The sequence below is a fragment of the Phaseolus vulgaris genome, chromosome 6 (genome assembly GCF_000499845.2).
Source record: "Phaseolus vulgaris cultivar G19833 chromosome 6, P. vulgaris v2.0, whole genome shotgun sequence".
In the NCBI taxonomy this organism is placed as follows: Eukaryota; Viridiplantae; Streptophyta; class Magnoliopsida; order Fabales; family Fabaceae; genus Phaseolus; species Phaseolus vulgaris.
The window spans coordinates 26,930,481-26,947,672 of NC_023754.2; the positions used below are offsets into that span (position 1 = coordinate 26,930,481).

General features: G+C 32.1%; 1 protein-coding gene across 8 annotated transcripts; it reads right to left on the reverse strand.

Moving 5' to 3' along the window:
* Window positions 1–5,513: 5,513 nt before the first annotated feature.
* Window positions 5,514–16,580, reverse strand: LOC137832394 (transcription factor TCP2). 8 transcript variants are annotated; one of them, XM_068640539.1, is made up of 7 exons: window positions 16,357–16,580; window positions 16,107–16,207; window positions 15,946–16,010; window positions 15,604–15,715; window positions 15,357–15,478; window positions 13,098–15,030; window positions 5,514–5,763 (listed from the first exon to the last, which is right to left on the reverse strand). In XM_068640539.1, exon 6 carries the CDS (start codon window positions 14,665–14,667, stop codon window positions 13,132–13,134), a length of 1,536 nt encoding a protein of 511 aa, XP_068496640.1. In that variant the 5' UTR covers window positions 14,668–15,030; window positions 15,357–15,478; window positions 15,604–15,715; window positions 15,946–16,010; window positions 16,107–16,207; window positions 16,357–16,580; the 3' UTR covers window positions 5,514–5,763; window positions 13,098–13,131. The 8 variants fall into 8 exon arrangements, with proteins under 8 accessions (XP_068496640.1, XP_068496644.1, XP_068496646.1 ...); XM_068640543.1 differs by having other exon boundaries at window positions 5,514–5,738; window positions 15,357–15,483; window positions 16,357–16,562; XM_068640545.1 differs by having other exon boundaries at window positions 5,514–5,732; window positions 15,357–15,483; window positions 16,357–16,559.
* Window positions 16,581–17,192: the final 612 nt, after the last annotated feature.

The window sequence follows — 17,192 nt, forward strand, 5'->3', positions numbered from 1 at the left end:
AAAGAGTGGATGGCAATTTGAGTGGAGTGAAGGTAGAAGATTAGTTAGTTGGGAATTGATACATAGTATGTATGGGTTTATTTAAAGCTCACATGATGTCTTCATCACGCCCTTCATAGTTGTTTACATCGTGTCAAGACTGCAACCTTTCAACACCCTTTATTTTGGTGCTCAATGGTCCCCTTTTAATACACCACACTTCCACTTTCTTATTTCTTATTTCTTATTCACATACCTCTATTTTAAACTATGCCTTCACACTCTTCATAACAAACACTTTCACTCCAATTTTTCTTTTACTTCTTTTTTTCTCAATCAAGACTTTCGTACTATGTATTACAGATACGAATATGAACACTGATACGATACGGATACGGACACAGAGATACGTATAATTTCTAAAATGTAGGATACGGAGACACGAATCTATATATTATATAATTTTGAATTATATAAATTGAAAATAAATATTTATGTGTAAAAGTTTGTTTCAGATTCTTTTGGGAGCAGGAATATATTTTTCATGACTGGTTCAAAAGAATTTGTTCCTTATTTTTATAATCATAATAAAAATTTATATAATAAATTTGAGTTTTTAAAAAATTATTGTATTTATACTTTTTAAAATTATGTTAAAACCGTGCTAGAATTTTCAAAAATCCAACAAATATTTTTTAAATTGAACATTTCACCAATAAGTATCATGTCGTACGAGTGTCGACACAGATACGCCTATTTAAGAGAATTGACCAAGCTTCAATAGCTTTCGTAATCAAATCTGTCTAGGAAAACACATTTAATTTGTTTTTTCTTTAATAAATCTTAGGTATTTCAAAAGTTTAGTATAGATTCTTAGTCACAGATACCTTGAGTTAAAAACAAGTGGGATCAGTGCATGATTATCATCATTATGCAGGAAGATTCATTTCAAGCCTCCTTAATATCTTTTATAACTTTCTTAATCATTCAATATTTTGATATTTTTAAATGTTAGATTAGATGTATCTTTTTTATTCTTTATTAAAAGAATTATTTGGTGACGTAATTGAAACTGTGATTTTTGGACATTATTGGTTACTGATTCAATTTCACAGATCACCAGCCCGTGGACCGACCCACCCCTTATAATGAAAAGGAGAAAGAAAGAGGCAGAGAAGCCAAAATTTTGAGTCTTTCTTTTTTGTTTCGAGGTTGCAAATAAAAATCTTCAGCTGTTTGGTTCTAAATGCCAATAGCATCTTTTAGCAAATTCAAAATACTTGCAAAATTTTAGCCTTTTTTTGTTGTTGTTGATAATGATGTTCTTATATGATTGGGAAAATCACTCTTTTGTTATGTAAAAAGTCTAAAAGTAGATATCCTTTTGTTTATCATATTGATGGCTTGTAGGTGAGAACTTTATTTCTAATCATATAACTCAACAGCTGCCACCCATTTCCAAAATATCCAACTTCTTTTTCTTTTAACCCCCCAAAAAAACTTCTCAAACTTTAACTTTCACAACGACTCATTTTATAGCTTGTTCTATTGAACTAGACTCATCTGTGTAAGTAAACTACAAAACCACATTATTATTTTTTTCTTTTGTATTGTCTAAACATCATTCTTTTGTCCTTCCAACCAATCTGTTATATTATTACTACTTTCATGAAGAAAAATGGATGGAATTAGAAGAAAAAAAAGGCCATGTCTTGACCTAGAAATGGGTCAAACCACAGCCAAAATTTATGTATATTATAAAGCTGTGTTTGAATAAAGGTAGGATGAAATAAAGGGCATTCAAGTATGGTGCGTTATATAAACAAATGTCACTCTCAATGTCAGAATAGATAACCATTGGAGAACAACATTAGATTGAACAAGTATGGGAAGTTGAAGAAGGGTGGAGTTGATTCTTATGTTGTTTATTATTGAATTAGTCATTGTCTAAGCAGACAAGTTTCCATTCTATTACATCATGGGCAGAATGGATTAGGAGGAGCTGGTCATAGTTATGTTTTATCTTATCTGATATTACCACAATGCCTTTTCTTCCATTCAATCATCAATGTAGCTGCTTCCTAAAAGAGACATGGCCCATCTTGGCAGATGAGAGAAGCTACATCTATAATTCTTGTTTTATTTTCTTTACATCAATCATCTAGTGTTTGAATACGATTTTATGTCTGTTTAATTCAAACTAACCCATCAGTTAAGTTCTTTTGACTTCAACTCTGTTCATGCATAAAACTTAAATGCAAGATAAGACTTAGATTAAAATTGAATTTCGTGTTTTTTGTCTGCAGAAAATCTGTTTTCTTAGTTCTTGACTCAATCATTCAACTTTATAATTGATTTAGGGTCAACTAATAAATGTGCAATGTCCAAATCTACCATATGCCTATCAGTGAGTTATTACTGAGGACTGTGATGATTTGTTGAACACCCCCACAACTTTTTGACTCCTACTCCACAACTTTATTTTATTATTTTTATATTCTAATTAAATAAGGCAAGGGTGGTTCCAAGAAGCAAGCTTTATTTCGTGTGTGTTTTTGTTTCTCTAACAAAAATGATTCATAATAGGTGTTATTTTATTAGGTACTTAGCTGTTTCTGCTTCTAACATTATCTGTTTGTCACATGAGGTACCTTAGCTTTGCACGCATACAATCCACGTGAAATGAGGTATAGAGTTAGTGAGTGATTGAGCAGAAGCAAGAAACAGGTCTTGTTGCTCACTCATAAGCCTTTGTTTTTCCATAATGTTCCATTGATTCCTTTGTTTTGTTATTAAACATGATGCATTGGTGATTTTATATAGAATTAGGAGCCATATCCGATGTATTATAATTGAAGATGTCGCCTTCTATTTTATTCTACCCTACTGATCTTTAGCAAGGGTAGATGCATCCAAGTGGGGGAATAATATAGGACACAGCAAATGGTGAAGAAGCCCCCACATGCTAATATTTATGCCGGCAGAGTTTGTGACAATGAGGGACTGAACCACTGGACAAGATATAATTAATATAACCAAGAAGGGTAATGAAAAAAGGAAAATTTTATGCATAGGGTCTTTAGGATTATCTAATAATTGTACTGTTTTGCATCATCACACTAGCATTTTGGAGCATTTTCAGGTGGCACTTGCATCTTCCAAATGAAACTTGTCAACTTTTCTGCTTTTGGCCTTTAGTTCTGGTTTGCTGTCTATAGGACCTTCTCATTTGACCTTTAGGGTGTGAAGCAATTAACTAATATCTTGAAACTTAAATTATTGGGTCAGAATGAGAAGCAAACAATTAGATGGTGATTTCTAAATTCTAGATGTATATTTTAAACTTTGAAGCTTTAATTATTGTTGAATTCATTAGCACGTCCACGAGGGGTATCTGCTATTTTTTTTATAAGGGTTTCTACCCATTTATTTTTCTTTCATGTCATAGCAGGTTCTTCAGTTTATGTATTGTTCTAGCAGATCATGGAGTTTATTTTATTAACATCTGCTAAGATTTCTTATAATATGTCTCTTGGTTTCGTTTGAAAAGTCACACTCTAATTTTCTTTCTTTTCCTCTTTATAAGCTATAGTGGCTCTCATATCATATGTTTGGTCCTTTTAAACTCAATAATATTCATTGCTTCTCATTTTGACACAGCAAAAACATTGGACATGCTCTCATTTAACTCCTGTTTGTAACCAAAAATTTATTATATTTGCCCTTTTCACATTTTATTTCTTATACACATTTTTCAATCTTGTTATATTTCTCATTTACTTTTTCTCATATCTTTTTACTCTGAAAACTTAGTCCTAGAATAAAAGTGTACTCGAATAAATTTATCTACAAGGATTTCTTTGACAGAAAAATAAAATAAAAAACTTAAAAAAAAAACAGTTTATTTAAACGTTAGTTTGTAGAAGTTCTGTTATATAATTTTTCACTGTTTTTTTAAATTTAAAAATATACTAATTTTATTTCATAAAAACCTTTATCTTTTCTTTTTCAATTTTCCTTTTTAGAAGTTCTAAAATGGAATTTGTTCAATCTTTTATCTTCTAAATTATGCAATCTGGAATGTATTTATTTTAAAATATTTTGTATTGTAGAATTTGAACTTTAGGAGATTTAAATAGAAAATAAAATAAAATTTCAGATTATAGGATTCAAAATGTAAATTTTAAGAATGAAATGGTCTTTTCACCTGACTTGTGAGATTCTGGAAGAATATATGGAGGTGTAGGAAGAAACAGTCCTTGCAGGTATCAATCTAAATTTTGGATTTTTTTATTGGGCTTTTCTTCCCTGTCCAGGTTATTATTGACTAGAAAAAACGGGTAGTTGTTAAGTGCACCCCCTTACTGAAATTAATTTTAGATAAAAATAAAAAAGTCTAAAAGTACTTTTCAACTAAAAAGTTTAATAGCTTAAAACATTTTTTACTCAGTATTTCATTTTTTACTCATGTAAATAATCATGCAGACCGACCATCCACAGCTTGTTATTAAAATATGCCGGATGGACTCACTAATTACCTGCTTAGATATCTTCTTCATAATCTGTAGTCAGTGTGGATCAAGAGCGTTGGGTGGACTAGCCTGCTAATCCTGCTAATCGACATAAATAAAAAAAAATTATTTTATTTTTTTTATAAAAAAATTATATCTCACTTATTAATTATTATAGTGGGATCTTTATTTTATTTTAAAAATTTAATTTTAATATATTAAAAAACAATAATGTTTTATTTTAATTATCTAATAAATTAATATTAAGAGTGACAATAAATTTAATTTTAAATAAAATTTTATATTTAAAATTTGTTAATAAAATAATAATATAAATAAGATATTTTAATAAAATTCTCATTAAAAAATTCGACATCTTCATTAAAATATTTTTTAGCAAAATTTTGATAAGATACTTTGATACATTTATATATATAAAATAGATGCAAAACAAGATATATTAAATTAACTTTATTAATATAACTTAATTTTGAAAGTATATTTAATTCTATTTAAAACAAGATACAAATAAATGGTCCCCCAACCCACTTTAAAGCTTTAGTTGTATGGCAAATCAAAATAATAAGATTGTCCAATTTACAAAAGATATTAAGGATTTTTCATCCAAATTTCTAAAAAGCAAATAATATTAATTTTGTTGTCAAAATTAACATATAGGTGAAAAAAAATCAGATTTTGAAAAGCTAATAATAAATAACTTCTACAAATTGCTTTGTTAAAAGAAGTTTACCTCATAAAAAATTAAATTTCTCTTCCACGAGTATTTATGAAGAATTTCTCTAAAATACCTTAACTATTGGTATCAACACAAGTATTCACCAAAATCATAAACGAAAAATCATAAACGAAAGTCTCTAACAAATTAATCATGCTGAAATTGTCAGGGAAGAAAAGTATTGATGGTTGTCAAAAGAATTTTTTTCCTTCATAAAAAGTGTGCCATCAGAAAGGGCACTAGAAATTTGAAGTTTTTAGTTTCCTACAGCTCTTCCCAACCAAACGTTACAGGCAAATTCAGAATCAATATTTTAGAAAATGAAAATATCTTGAAACATTCTTACATTTATCCATAAATATAGTACTATGCACGCAGCATAACTTAATAGATATCCAAATACTCAGTGTAATTGAATGACTAAAATGATCCAACAAAAAACACCAATACTTCATCACAACAACTTATCCTCCATTTTGCAGAAGCCAAACGAGAGACACAGCTTGCTGCTCCTACAAAAAACAAATACCACAATCCCTGTCAAAATGTAACAAAACAAACAAATATCAGTAACCCTATATACATAAACAATTCAGAAATTTCAGCATGATTATGGAAAGTAGACAATGGTTAACCACACTGCAGAAGAGGGTTTTGGCCAATAACATATACTATGCATTACGTCAACTCTAACTTGACTCCTCAAGATCAAATTACACCTTAGAAAAGAGTGACTCACAACATAAGCAAATATCATTGAAGAAAAGCATGATTGGTGTGTAAGGTGCAAAACTTAACTGTTTATTTATCATAATTTAGAAAAATATGATCAGTAGAACAGTCTCAACCTGACAACCTTACAATCTATCATATCATTGTTATTTTTTTTTATCAAAATGAGTGACCTTTTTAAAGTATATGGCATAAAAGTTCCATATACTTAAAATTCAACCAGGAAGGCCAGTGAATCTAGTTATTGCAAGACTGCTCTGAATAAACAAAACCACCTCAAACTGAACAGAAATTTCTCCTATTCCCTCATCCTTCTCTCTTCAGCTGTCTATATTTTGAATCTATTGATTTTTGTTTCTCTTCATTTTATAATATAAAATGGTTAGGATTTCACTTCTTATGGTACTAGGAAAAAACAAATACTTTTTGGTTGCAAATTCCAATTTTTCAGTGTGAATCCACTTTTTTCTTGCTTCTATAGTGTGAAATTCTGAATCCACTCAGTCCCAAACTTTCCATTTGCTTAACCAATTTCTTTTACTTAAAAAATGACAACCTTCACCATTGCTTTAGTTCATTTGCTACTAGTGAACCACTTTCTTGCCCTGATCAATAAATTTTCTGCCTTTTTTCCAACACTGACTTCTCCAGAACACAAAATCCAAAATATCTTAAATATTTCTGAACAATATTTGAGGCTTTTCAAAATTGTTTTGCTTCATTTATTGAAAACTAATCTGTGTAAAACATCTAGTCCTAACTCATACTTAAGGTGAGGTAGGCAAGAGTAAAGATCTCAATCATCATAGTTACTTCTCCGTCCTTAAATTTTGAAATGAGACCTTCCAACTCTGAAAACTTTAAGGCTTCAAATTCCACCATACATTGGCTTTAACTCCCTCCCAAGTATGAGGCTGATGTCAATTGGGTCAAAATCTACAGCTATAGTTCACCTTTTTACTAAAAAAAACTAAAAACTAATAAAAAGTGAGAAAGAACAAGGATGATCCAACCTAAATACATCTTATAAGGACTAAAGCACCGCCACTAAGATGAAGGCAAAGAAAAAAATTATAGTTTATGCCTACACAATGATTATATACTAAATCAAGAAACTAATCTGTATAGAAGAATCAGTACCTTGAAGTGATTCACAACTTCAAGTTCCATTCATTTCAAAATGAACTCTAACTTTGATTATTTGTATAACTTCAGTTACAGTTCACTTAGCACTGTAACAAGGTTGTCGTATGAGAAGATTCCATCACCCAAGTACACAGATTGGTTAGTATATCTACTTGTATTGAATATACTCAGAATATACTACGGAATTTTATAAATGTTACTATTAATTGATCAGTTGATAATTATTCAGAGATAAAGCTTAATAACTCTGACTATCTCTTCTCATGTCTCTAATATGGTTATATCATTAACCAAGAGAAACATTCCCATAAGAGGGAGATTCACTCTTTCAATATTCATATCTACTTGCTCATTACTATTTTTTTTACCTATTGACTTGAGCGTCATTCATAAGTGACCTTCCATTTGGTTTCGTGCTCACTTTTCATTATCTAAGATCTTAGCTCATTAAGAGTTTGGCCCAAAGATGTTCAATTTTCAGTAAAAATAATTAGTCATCCTCATTCTTGTTGATACAAAGTGTATGCTCATTAAGATGTTATGGAAACTGTACACAATTTTGCTATTTCAAGCATTTGGTGCCTGCTTCAAAGCTCAAAGAGCATTTCATTTTGACATCAAATCCAATATGCTGTTCTATATATATTTTTCTTTATGAATATCTTGTAAAATTAATCTGTGGCTACTCACTCTCTTCTCTACAAATTTAAATGATAACTTTGTATTTTATTCTTAAAATATTTAAGAGCACATTTCATTTATTAAGTTACAATGTTGCACCCCTGGGTTTTTCCACCAAGATTACTTATCTTGTGCATTAACCACTAGAAATTAAGTTGATCAAGTTGTAATCTAACTTGTTGTATTATGTTTTACATTATTTTGCACCAAACACATCTTAACATGGTGTTTAGATGAAAAGAAACAGAGAAACAGTTTAGGGAAAGGAAACCATGATCTCTTCATTCTCATTTTTACCTTACCTCCAATATTAGGAGATTTTAATGGGAGGGTGGTGGGAAGCTAAGGACTACACTCCTCTAAAATACCTAAAAGACTGACATTAAAGCTACTGATAGCTAGAAGACAAACGTTCCTATTTTTCATTTCCCTCATGACAATCTTACAAGTGACAACATCTAATAAAGCAAACTACAATAAAACTAAATTATATTTTTTTTTAAAGTTTTATGTTAGACATCATCACTAAACTTTACATCTCAACCAGACTCAAAATAAATTATATTATAAATACTATTTTTTATATTTTAAGATCACCCTATAAAATCTTAAGTCATTTGGTTTTCATTCTTTGTGTTATTTAGCCTTGAGGACAAGGTTCCATTTAAAATGATAGGATGGGTCTAAAGAGACCCAAAAGAAAGAAACTAGATTGGCATAAGAATTTTATAGGATGTTCTTAAAATAATAAAAATAATATTCAGTTTTCTTTTTGCTCATTTATATTAGATGTGTTCACGGGTTGTTATTTATTAGGATGGTTATTCAATGACTATTCTTTTTATAATCTTACATAGTGGTCTTGGTTTAATTCAATCCTTGCACTTACTTAAACACTATAATTTAATTATATTTCTAATATTTTGAAATCTCTAACAAATTGAGAATTACAGATTAATTTTTCAAAATATGTCCTTCCATACACATGATCAACCAAATGACTTTATTTGTCTATTGTAAAAATAAAATATTAAATCGATCTCTCTCCTTTTCCTCTTCATTTGGGCTTAATTAAGTTTCCAAATCCCTCATAAATTTAGGTATTTTCAATTGAGTTTTTATTAAAAAAAATTGGTCTATTGAGTATACAATTTGTTTATATTTTTTCAATTGAGTTCCTACCATTTATTTATTTTTTAATTTGGTGACATAGTTATTATCTTGTTTACTAGACTTCACGTGTTAAGAAATATAAGATTTTGAAATTAATATAAAATAATATTATAGTTAATATAAAATGACAAGTGACTTATTATATTCAATGAAAACGTGTTGGATAACAAGAGATCATCACTGTCACATCAATGGTGTTGACAACAATGATCCTTTGGTCGTTATAGTTGTAGATGATGATGTGGAAGTCATGGGGAAGCAAGACAACCTCACACCAATGGTGTTGACCACAAAGATCCCTTGGTCACTAGAGGTGATGACGTGGAAGTCAACGAAATGCATAGCAATCTCGTTATCCTTATGAAAGCAATAAAAGTCACTTGTCATTTAGCAATATCTTTGTATTAATCACAAAATCTCACATTTCTTAACTCAGGAAGACAAGAAGCAAGATGACAAAACAAGAAAACAGTCACATCACCCAAATACCGGAAAAATTAAACAGCAATGCTCAATTGAAAAATATAAAAAATAGTACTCAAAAAACAAAACAAAAATTAATAAGGACTCAATTGAAAATAATCCAAAATTATGAGGGATTTGAAACTTAATTAAACTCTTCCTTTTTCTACTTTAAACAAAATAGTTCCTAAAGGTGACAAGTACTTTTTTCTGCATATCAAAAAACAAGTATCTATCTCCACTTACGTGCTAGTTATATCTATCTGAAAATTAACATTAGCAATTTGTAAAGCGATTTCAACTTACATCATTTCAGTTTAGTTTTCTCATCTCAACAATCTTGAGTAGCCTCACCTCAATGTAGTATTCTCATCATCAGAATGAGTGCCAGTGTGAATAAAAGTCACAATTGGACAAGAATTCACAAGTTGAAAGAAACATTATTAGAACAAATCCAACCATAAGATTTTGAGAAAAATATGGGGGGAAACTTAGTTGTATAATTTGCTTATTTCCAATGATAGACATATCTCCAGTATATTATATATTAATAAGACTTAAACAAATTTTAGAATACAATCGATTTTAGTATGGAGGGCCCAATAAAACATTTGTTTCAAATTCGGTACCTAATAAATTAAATATTTTAATTTAAGTCTCCTATATTACCTAAGTCGGTTCTACTGTTCACATATATATAAAGTTAAAACATTTTCACATGTCTACTAATTATGTAAATCACTATGTTATATATGACATGTCTATTTTTATGAGACCAAAAGAGAAATTATAAAAATATTTCAGATTTCAGTTCAGTTAAAAGGCTCAACATAATAGTAGGAGCGAAATATAAATAAATATTGTTTTCAATGACTTAAACCAAAATTTTATAATTTATTTGGTATCTAACTTAAAAATAAAATTAGATACTCAAAATAAATATTTGTAATATACTAAGGACCTTAAACATATTAAAATTGCCATATATCTGTTACTCATAACTTCAATTATCATGACAAGAAAGATATATTCAATAACTTGTTCTCAATTCTAAGTTTGATAGAAAATGTCCTAGGAATTAAGCTAAAATAAAATATTCTAGAGAAATGGATTTTTGGATTTGTACCATACCTTGAAGGAATAAGGTGTGGCACATTTCTTATTCATACTACCAAAATAATAATCACAGATTACAAACATAATTATCCTTTTGTCTCTTCTCTAACCTCACCAACCAGCCTCTAGATTTTTCTGAAGATAGTTTGGATAGGTCTAAAACTAACTTAAAAAATCCTCACAAAAATAGAAGTAATGTATTAGTAGCACAATTCTAATAAAACTTTATGCTAAATTCTTCATTCTCTCTTTTCATTTCTAAACTAATTATTCATTGTTCCAATGTATTATTACTAGTTCTTTGCCATCCAATAGTTATATATATCCATTATGCCCAGAGAATTAATTGCATGGACTTTCCTGCTAGATAATGATAATTATACTTGCAATTAAAATTACATTTGTTTCTGATTTTATGTATTATTTTTACACGTTGATATATGTTCTTTTATTGAAAAAATGTTACACTATCTATTTTATGTGTGGACAATGCACATAATACTTTAAAAAAAAAAAAAAAAATAAGGAAAGTTAAAGGTCATACCAGTATTGTTTTTCCATAAAAATATGCATGTTTAATTAGTGCTAACTTCAAAAGAAGTTAGTGTATCATAAAAAAGAATCAAAGTGTTAATTAGTATTACAATTCTAATAAAGTTTTATGTTAAATTCTTTAATTGCTTTTACAATGTTTTTTAAGTTGAATCACTCATTGGCCAATAATGGTGTGTTATTTCTGTTCAAATGAGTGCCAACAGTAACATACGGTGAATTTAATATAATACTGTAAGAAAACAACTGCAGTATATATATTCGGGTAAGGACACGATTTATAACATTCATGGATATGTCACCTACATATTTACATCCCTTTTTCTTAAAGTTAGCATTACTTAAACACACTCGTAATTATAGTTATACCTCCCCTATTTTTACACTACTCCCTATGTACTATATAATAGTATTTTTTAAGGAAAATTTGTTAATTTTTATGTCATTTTTAAAATTTCAAGATAGCATATTTTTTCCAATTCTATTTTTAAGGAAAATTACCCTTATTTTTTGTTTTATTATGCATTGAAAATTGTTTGGAGAGAAAAAACTGAAAGGGGTATATTAGGTAAATCACTTAACAATTGCACTAAAAATCAAATAATTAAATGTTTTTCTTGGTTTGGGTGAAAGAACCGTAAAATACTAGTATATAGCAACCGAGAGAGTGTGTGTGTATATATATATATATATATATATATATATATATATATTAAATTCTACTATTTTTAATATTCTTTTTCTAATAAAAAAATATTATAACAGTGTACTAAAAAGTCGGATAGTTTTTTTTCTTGAAAAGGGAGGTAGTATGTACTAAATATACTCTCAACATGTGTTATTAAGGTTAGTGTAATTATCCTTAAAAAAAAGGGATGCATGTGTTATTAAGGTTAGTGTAATTATCCTTAAAAAACAGAATGAATGTGATATGCATGTAGATTATTATTCCTTTTATGATTTTAGTTTATAAGTAAGTTGGTTTATGGTTGAAGAGTGAAGATGTGGGACGTGCATGGAGGTTTGAGTAGATGAAAAGGTTCAAAATGAGTGATTTTGTTATCGAACTGGAAGGAATTTGGTCGCAGAAGCTGACAATGGCAATAAGAAAGATGTGATGTGATGTGATGTGCAGGTTGGGTAGTGAAATATGAATTGGGATCTTAAAGGCAGTTAGTTTTGGTTTTGGCACAAAAGTGATTAAGCTACTACTATGCTACACATGGTGTTTGTTGCGTTTACCACAATAAAAAGTTACACTTGGCACGGACTCACCGATGCCAGAGAGAAAGGGAACCAAGGACAAGGAGAGAACAAAAAAGGAGACAAACAGTGGAAACGCTATTCACGCCAATCCATGCACCAGTAAGACAAAAAAAAAACAGATAGCATCCCATAAAACTATGCTCTCTGCCCAACTTGTTTATGCTTACCAAGAAAGCAAACGGCTCCTGGTATTGCACAATGCACTCATTCAACACATCAATTCATGACCACTCTTTCAAATTCATTAAATAAATAAACCAAACACTCTCTCTCTCTCTCCCACACACACACACCACACACCACACACATTATTAAATATCCTCAAAGGTTTACCAATGCCAAAGCATAAACATATCAACGGGTAAGAAAAAAAAATGACAGCTAAGTAACTGCTCCTCCTCTGTCATATAATAAGTATTATTTAAGACTAAAATAAAGTCTTGCTGTTGTTTTATTTTAAAATTAATATCAATTGCATTTTATTTATGCTTTTCAATAATGTTTTAATATATTATTATTGCACTACGTGGTTTGCAATAATGCACCGTAGTAATAATGTTAATTTAATAAAACTAGACTTTTTTTAGCAATGTTAAAAAACATGGAATGATAGGTAATATGGGAGGGAGGGAGGAGTATGCAGCAATGAAAACAATGACAGCAAAACAAAAACAAGAACAGAATAGAAAATGAGGAGACTGAGATGAAAATAAAAAGATGAGGGGAGTTTATTTTTGTCTTACCAGGAAGAAATGAAAGTGGCGTCCCTGGAGGAACTTAGTTCTTTCCCTTGCCCTTGTGGTCAGAATGCCTGGTTCCATCGCCATAGCAAAGTTGCAAGCGGCCATCGAAGACGGGAGAGAACTGAAGGTGGTGGTGGTTGTTATTGTTGTTGGTGTCAATGGTTGGAGGAGCAGAAGAAGGAGCAGGAGCTCCAATGAAGAAAGGTAGATTGGATGATCCGTCTAAAGGTTGAAACCTCTGGAGGTGAGGCAAAAAGGACGGAGAATTGGACTGAAGGGTCCCCCTATTGAAAGCAGCAAGGCCCGAAGAGATGCTGAAGTTGAGGTTGTAATTGTCACCCCCGCTGGGCTGAGAAGCAGAAGAAGAAGAAGTGACCACAGCTGGCATGTTAAGGTGGTCTGGCATGAAGGAAAAATGCTGCAGCTGATCCGAGTGGTTTTCTCCACTGAATGGTGAGATGGGAAGGGCATGTCCCAATTGGAACTGTCCTGAAGAAGATTGATGTTGATGTTGATGTTGGTGTTGATTTCTTGCAGATGATGAAGAAGGTCCCACCAAGAGGCCTCCTGGGCTGAAGTAGTCCATTGGTGTCACTGTTGAAGACCAATGTTGTTGTTGTCTTCCCTTGTGGAATAGATTGGCCTCATCATGACCCTCATGGATCTGATGAACAGATGATCCGTTAGGACTTGCTGTGGTGGTGGGGTTAACTGTTACTGTGCTCCCAATCCCACCAGTGAGAAGCTCAGTGAAGGAAGCAGTGTGAGACATATGGTTGGGGTTGTTCACATTGTGGTGGTGGTGGTGGTGGTGTGCAACGCCAGACTCGTTCTCTTTCTCTTTCTCTTTCTCCTTGTCCCTATCTTTTCCCTTCTCTTTTGCTGCTCTTACCCTTGCCCTCTCCCTTGCCTTCACACGGTTCACACGGATCTCAGACCTTGAGAGGGACAAGCCTGAACCCTTGCTTGTCTCGGAAGTGCTGCTACAAGCGGACTTGGAGAGAGAGAGGTTCTGGCTTTGGTTTTGGCTTTGCTGGAGGAAATTGGTGTCTCCATCTACCTCGTCAAAGGCCTGTGGTTGACCACCACGTTGACCACTAGTTGGCCTTTTCTCATCACTTGGCTGCTTAGGGGTATCAGGGAAGGGGTTGTTGAGAGAAGGGAGCTCTGAGATAGCATCTGAAGCAGCATTGATTAACCACTCCACAGCCTTACTAGGTTGGTCATAACCCAACCGATCTTGAAGGTCGTAGAACTGAATGGCTGTGGTCACCGAGAGCCTAACCCTTCTATCTCTTAACCCCTTTGAAGTCATCACCTTGCTGTGCCTGTCTTTGCCACCAGATGCACGAGAAACCCTTATGATTCTCGAAGAGTGGTGCCAACTGCTTTGGAAATGGTTTGTACTAGCATCACTTCCTCCTCCTCCTCCTCCTCCTCCACCACCACCACCAATACCTCTTCTTCTTATGTCTCCTTCTTCTTCCTCCTCTTGGTATTGCTCGCTCCTTCCATTTCCAACTCTAGGAAACTTACACACTGCCTGTGCTTGAATCTCATCCTCTTCCATATCACAGACACGCCTTTTTTCCAGGCTATACACCCCACTTGGTCTTCGTCTTCTCTTATCCCAGGGAGAGTACAGGAGAGAGAGAGAGAGAAGAGAAGAAAAATAGAGTCAAAGGTGCGAATGGATGAGAGAGTGCACAGAAGGTGGGGTTTCTGTTGTTGCTATGTGCTTTGCATTGATGACTATGATTCAGAATCAGAGAGTACTTTGGCCGCGTAGTGATAAAAAGGCCTTTTATTTACGCACCGATAAATCGCGGTCCAAGTCAGAAGCCCTTGATAAAGCTTTTCCCAATCGCAGAAAGAAAAGAAAGCCTTTCAAAAGCAAAAGACTGAGTAGGTCGCAGAGCCACAGCCTCACCTCCTGCAAACCAAAAGCAGCACCACACCCACAACAACAACAAAATTAAATTAAATTAAATTGAAATTATTACCATCATCCCAAAAACAAGAGAAGTTTATTTATTGTGTACTTGCTTATAAAAATAAAATAAAATAAAGCCATCAGAACATTCTCAGGTTCACTTATTACACAGCAGATAGGATCTGAGTCTGACCATGTTGCTTAACACTCAGCATCTTAAAAGGTATAAGCCTAAACGTTTTATTAAAAACCATCAAACTTTAAGAAAAGGGATAACACAAATTATGCTTCGAAACTCCTACATATATATGTATATATCTACCTACCTTTGATCCAACTCTTCGCGCTTTGTTTTCAAGCTAAACCAGCAAATTTTGCAAATAGGTTGCGGATCTGCACCAACCTCCTTTTGCCTTCAGCTTGTATTTGCTTCTTTACAGCTTTTTTCCTGTCCTTAAAAATAGCAGACATTACGAAATCTCATTAGAAGCCACAACAACCTTTTTCATTGAGGCGTAGTTTGGAAATTACAGTTATTGTTTAACATAAATTAAAGAGGTTGAGGCTTGTTACTTTGAACATTGTTGGATCGGGTTTTGAGGAAGGTGTTAAGGTCTGGAGAATAGAAAGGAAAAAGAAAACAAGGTCTGAGTTTGTTGTTCCCACACCTCACAGATCTGTGAACCTGGAGTTCCATTAATGGAACAAAAACCAAAAGGGAAAATTAAATTCAGAACCTGCAAATATCAACTCTTTAAAACACATTATTGCATTTTCAGATCAGTTCCACCGTTTTGTCAACAGAAAAAAACAGGCTTTCATTATTTACAAGAAATTCAGACTCATTAAAACAGTATAATAGGAAGAAGAAAAAAGGGTAGCTTGGGAAGGAAAAAGGCTGAGAGAGTAATAGACCTCTGTTGTGTTATTTCAGGAATTGCTGAATTTTCCAAATGGTCATGCTTGCTTCTCAAGTGCACCTTGAAATGTAAAGAAAGAAGAAGAAAAAAGTTAAGCTTTTTTGTTGTTGTTTTCCTCTATCTATCCGAAACAAAAGTTTGTGTCCAAGACAAGACCTTAAATCCAAGACCAGAGCTTATAAGCATGTTTTGGTCCTGAATTTTGAGCTGGGTTTACTCTTACACATGCTTTTCTCTCTCTGTGTCTCTGTGTCTCTCTGCACATGGAAACATAAAACTGGCGTTATAGAGTGAGTGAGAGAAGAGCGACACAAGAATGTTCCAAAGGATTGTTTGGGTGGTGAAAAAGAAAGTGAAAGAAAATTGTGGTTGTGCTAAAGCTAGAAGTACAAGGTCGAAGTTGAACCTCTAGTGAAAGTGGCTTAAGCTGAAACCTGAAACATGAAGTGAAAGAGGAAGGCGAAGAAGAAGAACATAGAAGAAGAGATTGTTCCAAAAATCACCGGGCTTATCGGGAAACGGCAGACACTGTGCCGTTTCACACTTTTATGTATCTATAGCTCCACTTCTTCCATCTTTGTCCCTGCTTTTTCCTCATTTTACTCATTTACCTCTCTGCTCATTCATTATTCTCATTAATTATACCATCAATTTTATATTTATTAACACGATATAATAATTAAAGTCAATATTAAAATCAGTTTCATTTGAATCATTTTGTTCTTATTCAAAGAATTCTGTTTGATTTTTTCTTCTCACCAGATTTGTGTTTGGGTTCATATAGGATTGTTTATGACTTTATTGATTATTGTTTCTCTTGCTTTTTTTTAGGTTTTTCTCTTTAGGTCCTTTTGTCATGTGCCATTGGGATTCTTTTAAAGTGGGTGACCTTTCTTTGTTCTCGTGGAAGCCTTTCAATTATTTACTTTTTTTCCTTATACATATAATTTGTAGCTCTGTGATTTATTTTAAAAAAACAATTTAGATGAATGTAGTATTGTTAGTCCTTAAATTATTTGAGGGTTTGTTTAAAAGAGGGTTTTTCTTTGTCAAATGCTTACATAGAATTAGATAGGTTGTGATTAAAAGCTATGGCAAAACCTAGTGACCCAAAGAGGGGACCCCAAAACTGATTTTTATGAACCAAATGGAAGTAAAATAAACTAACTCATTTATGTTTCGTACAACTTCCCTTTCCTTCACTCCAACTTCAATCAATTTCAAATTCAAACTATCAACCAC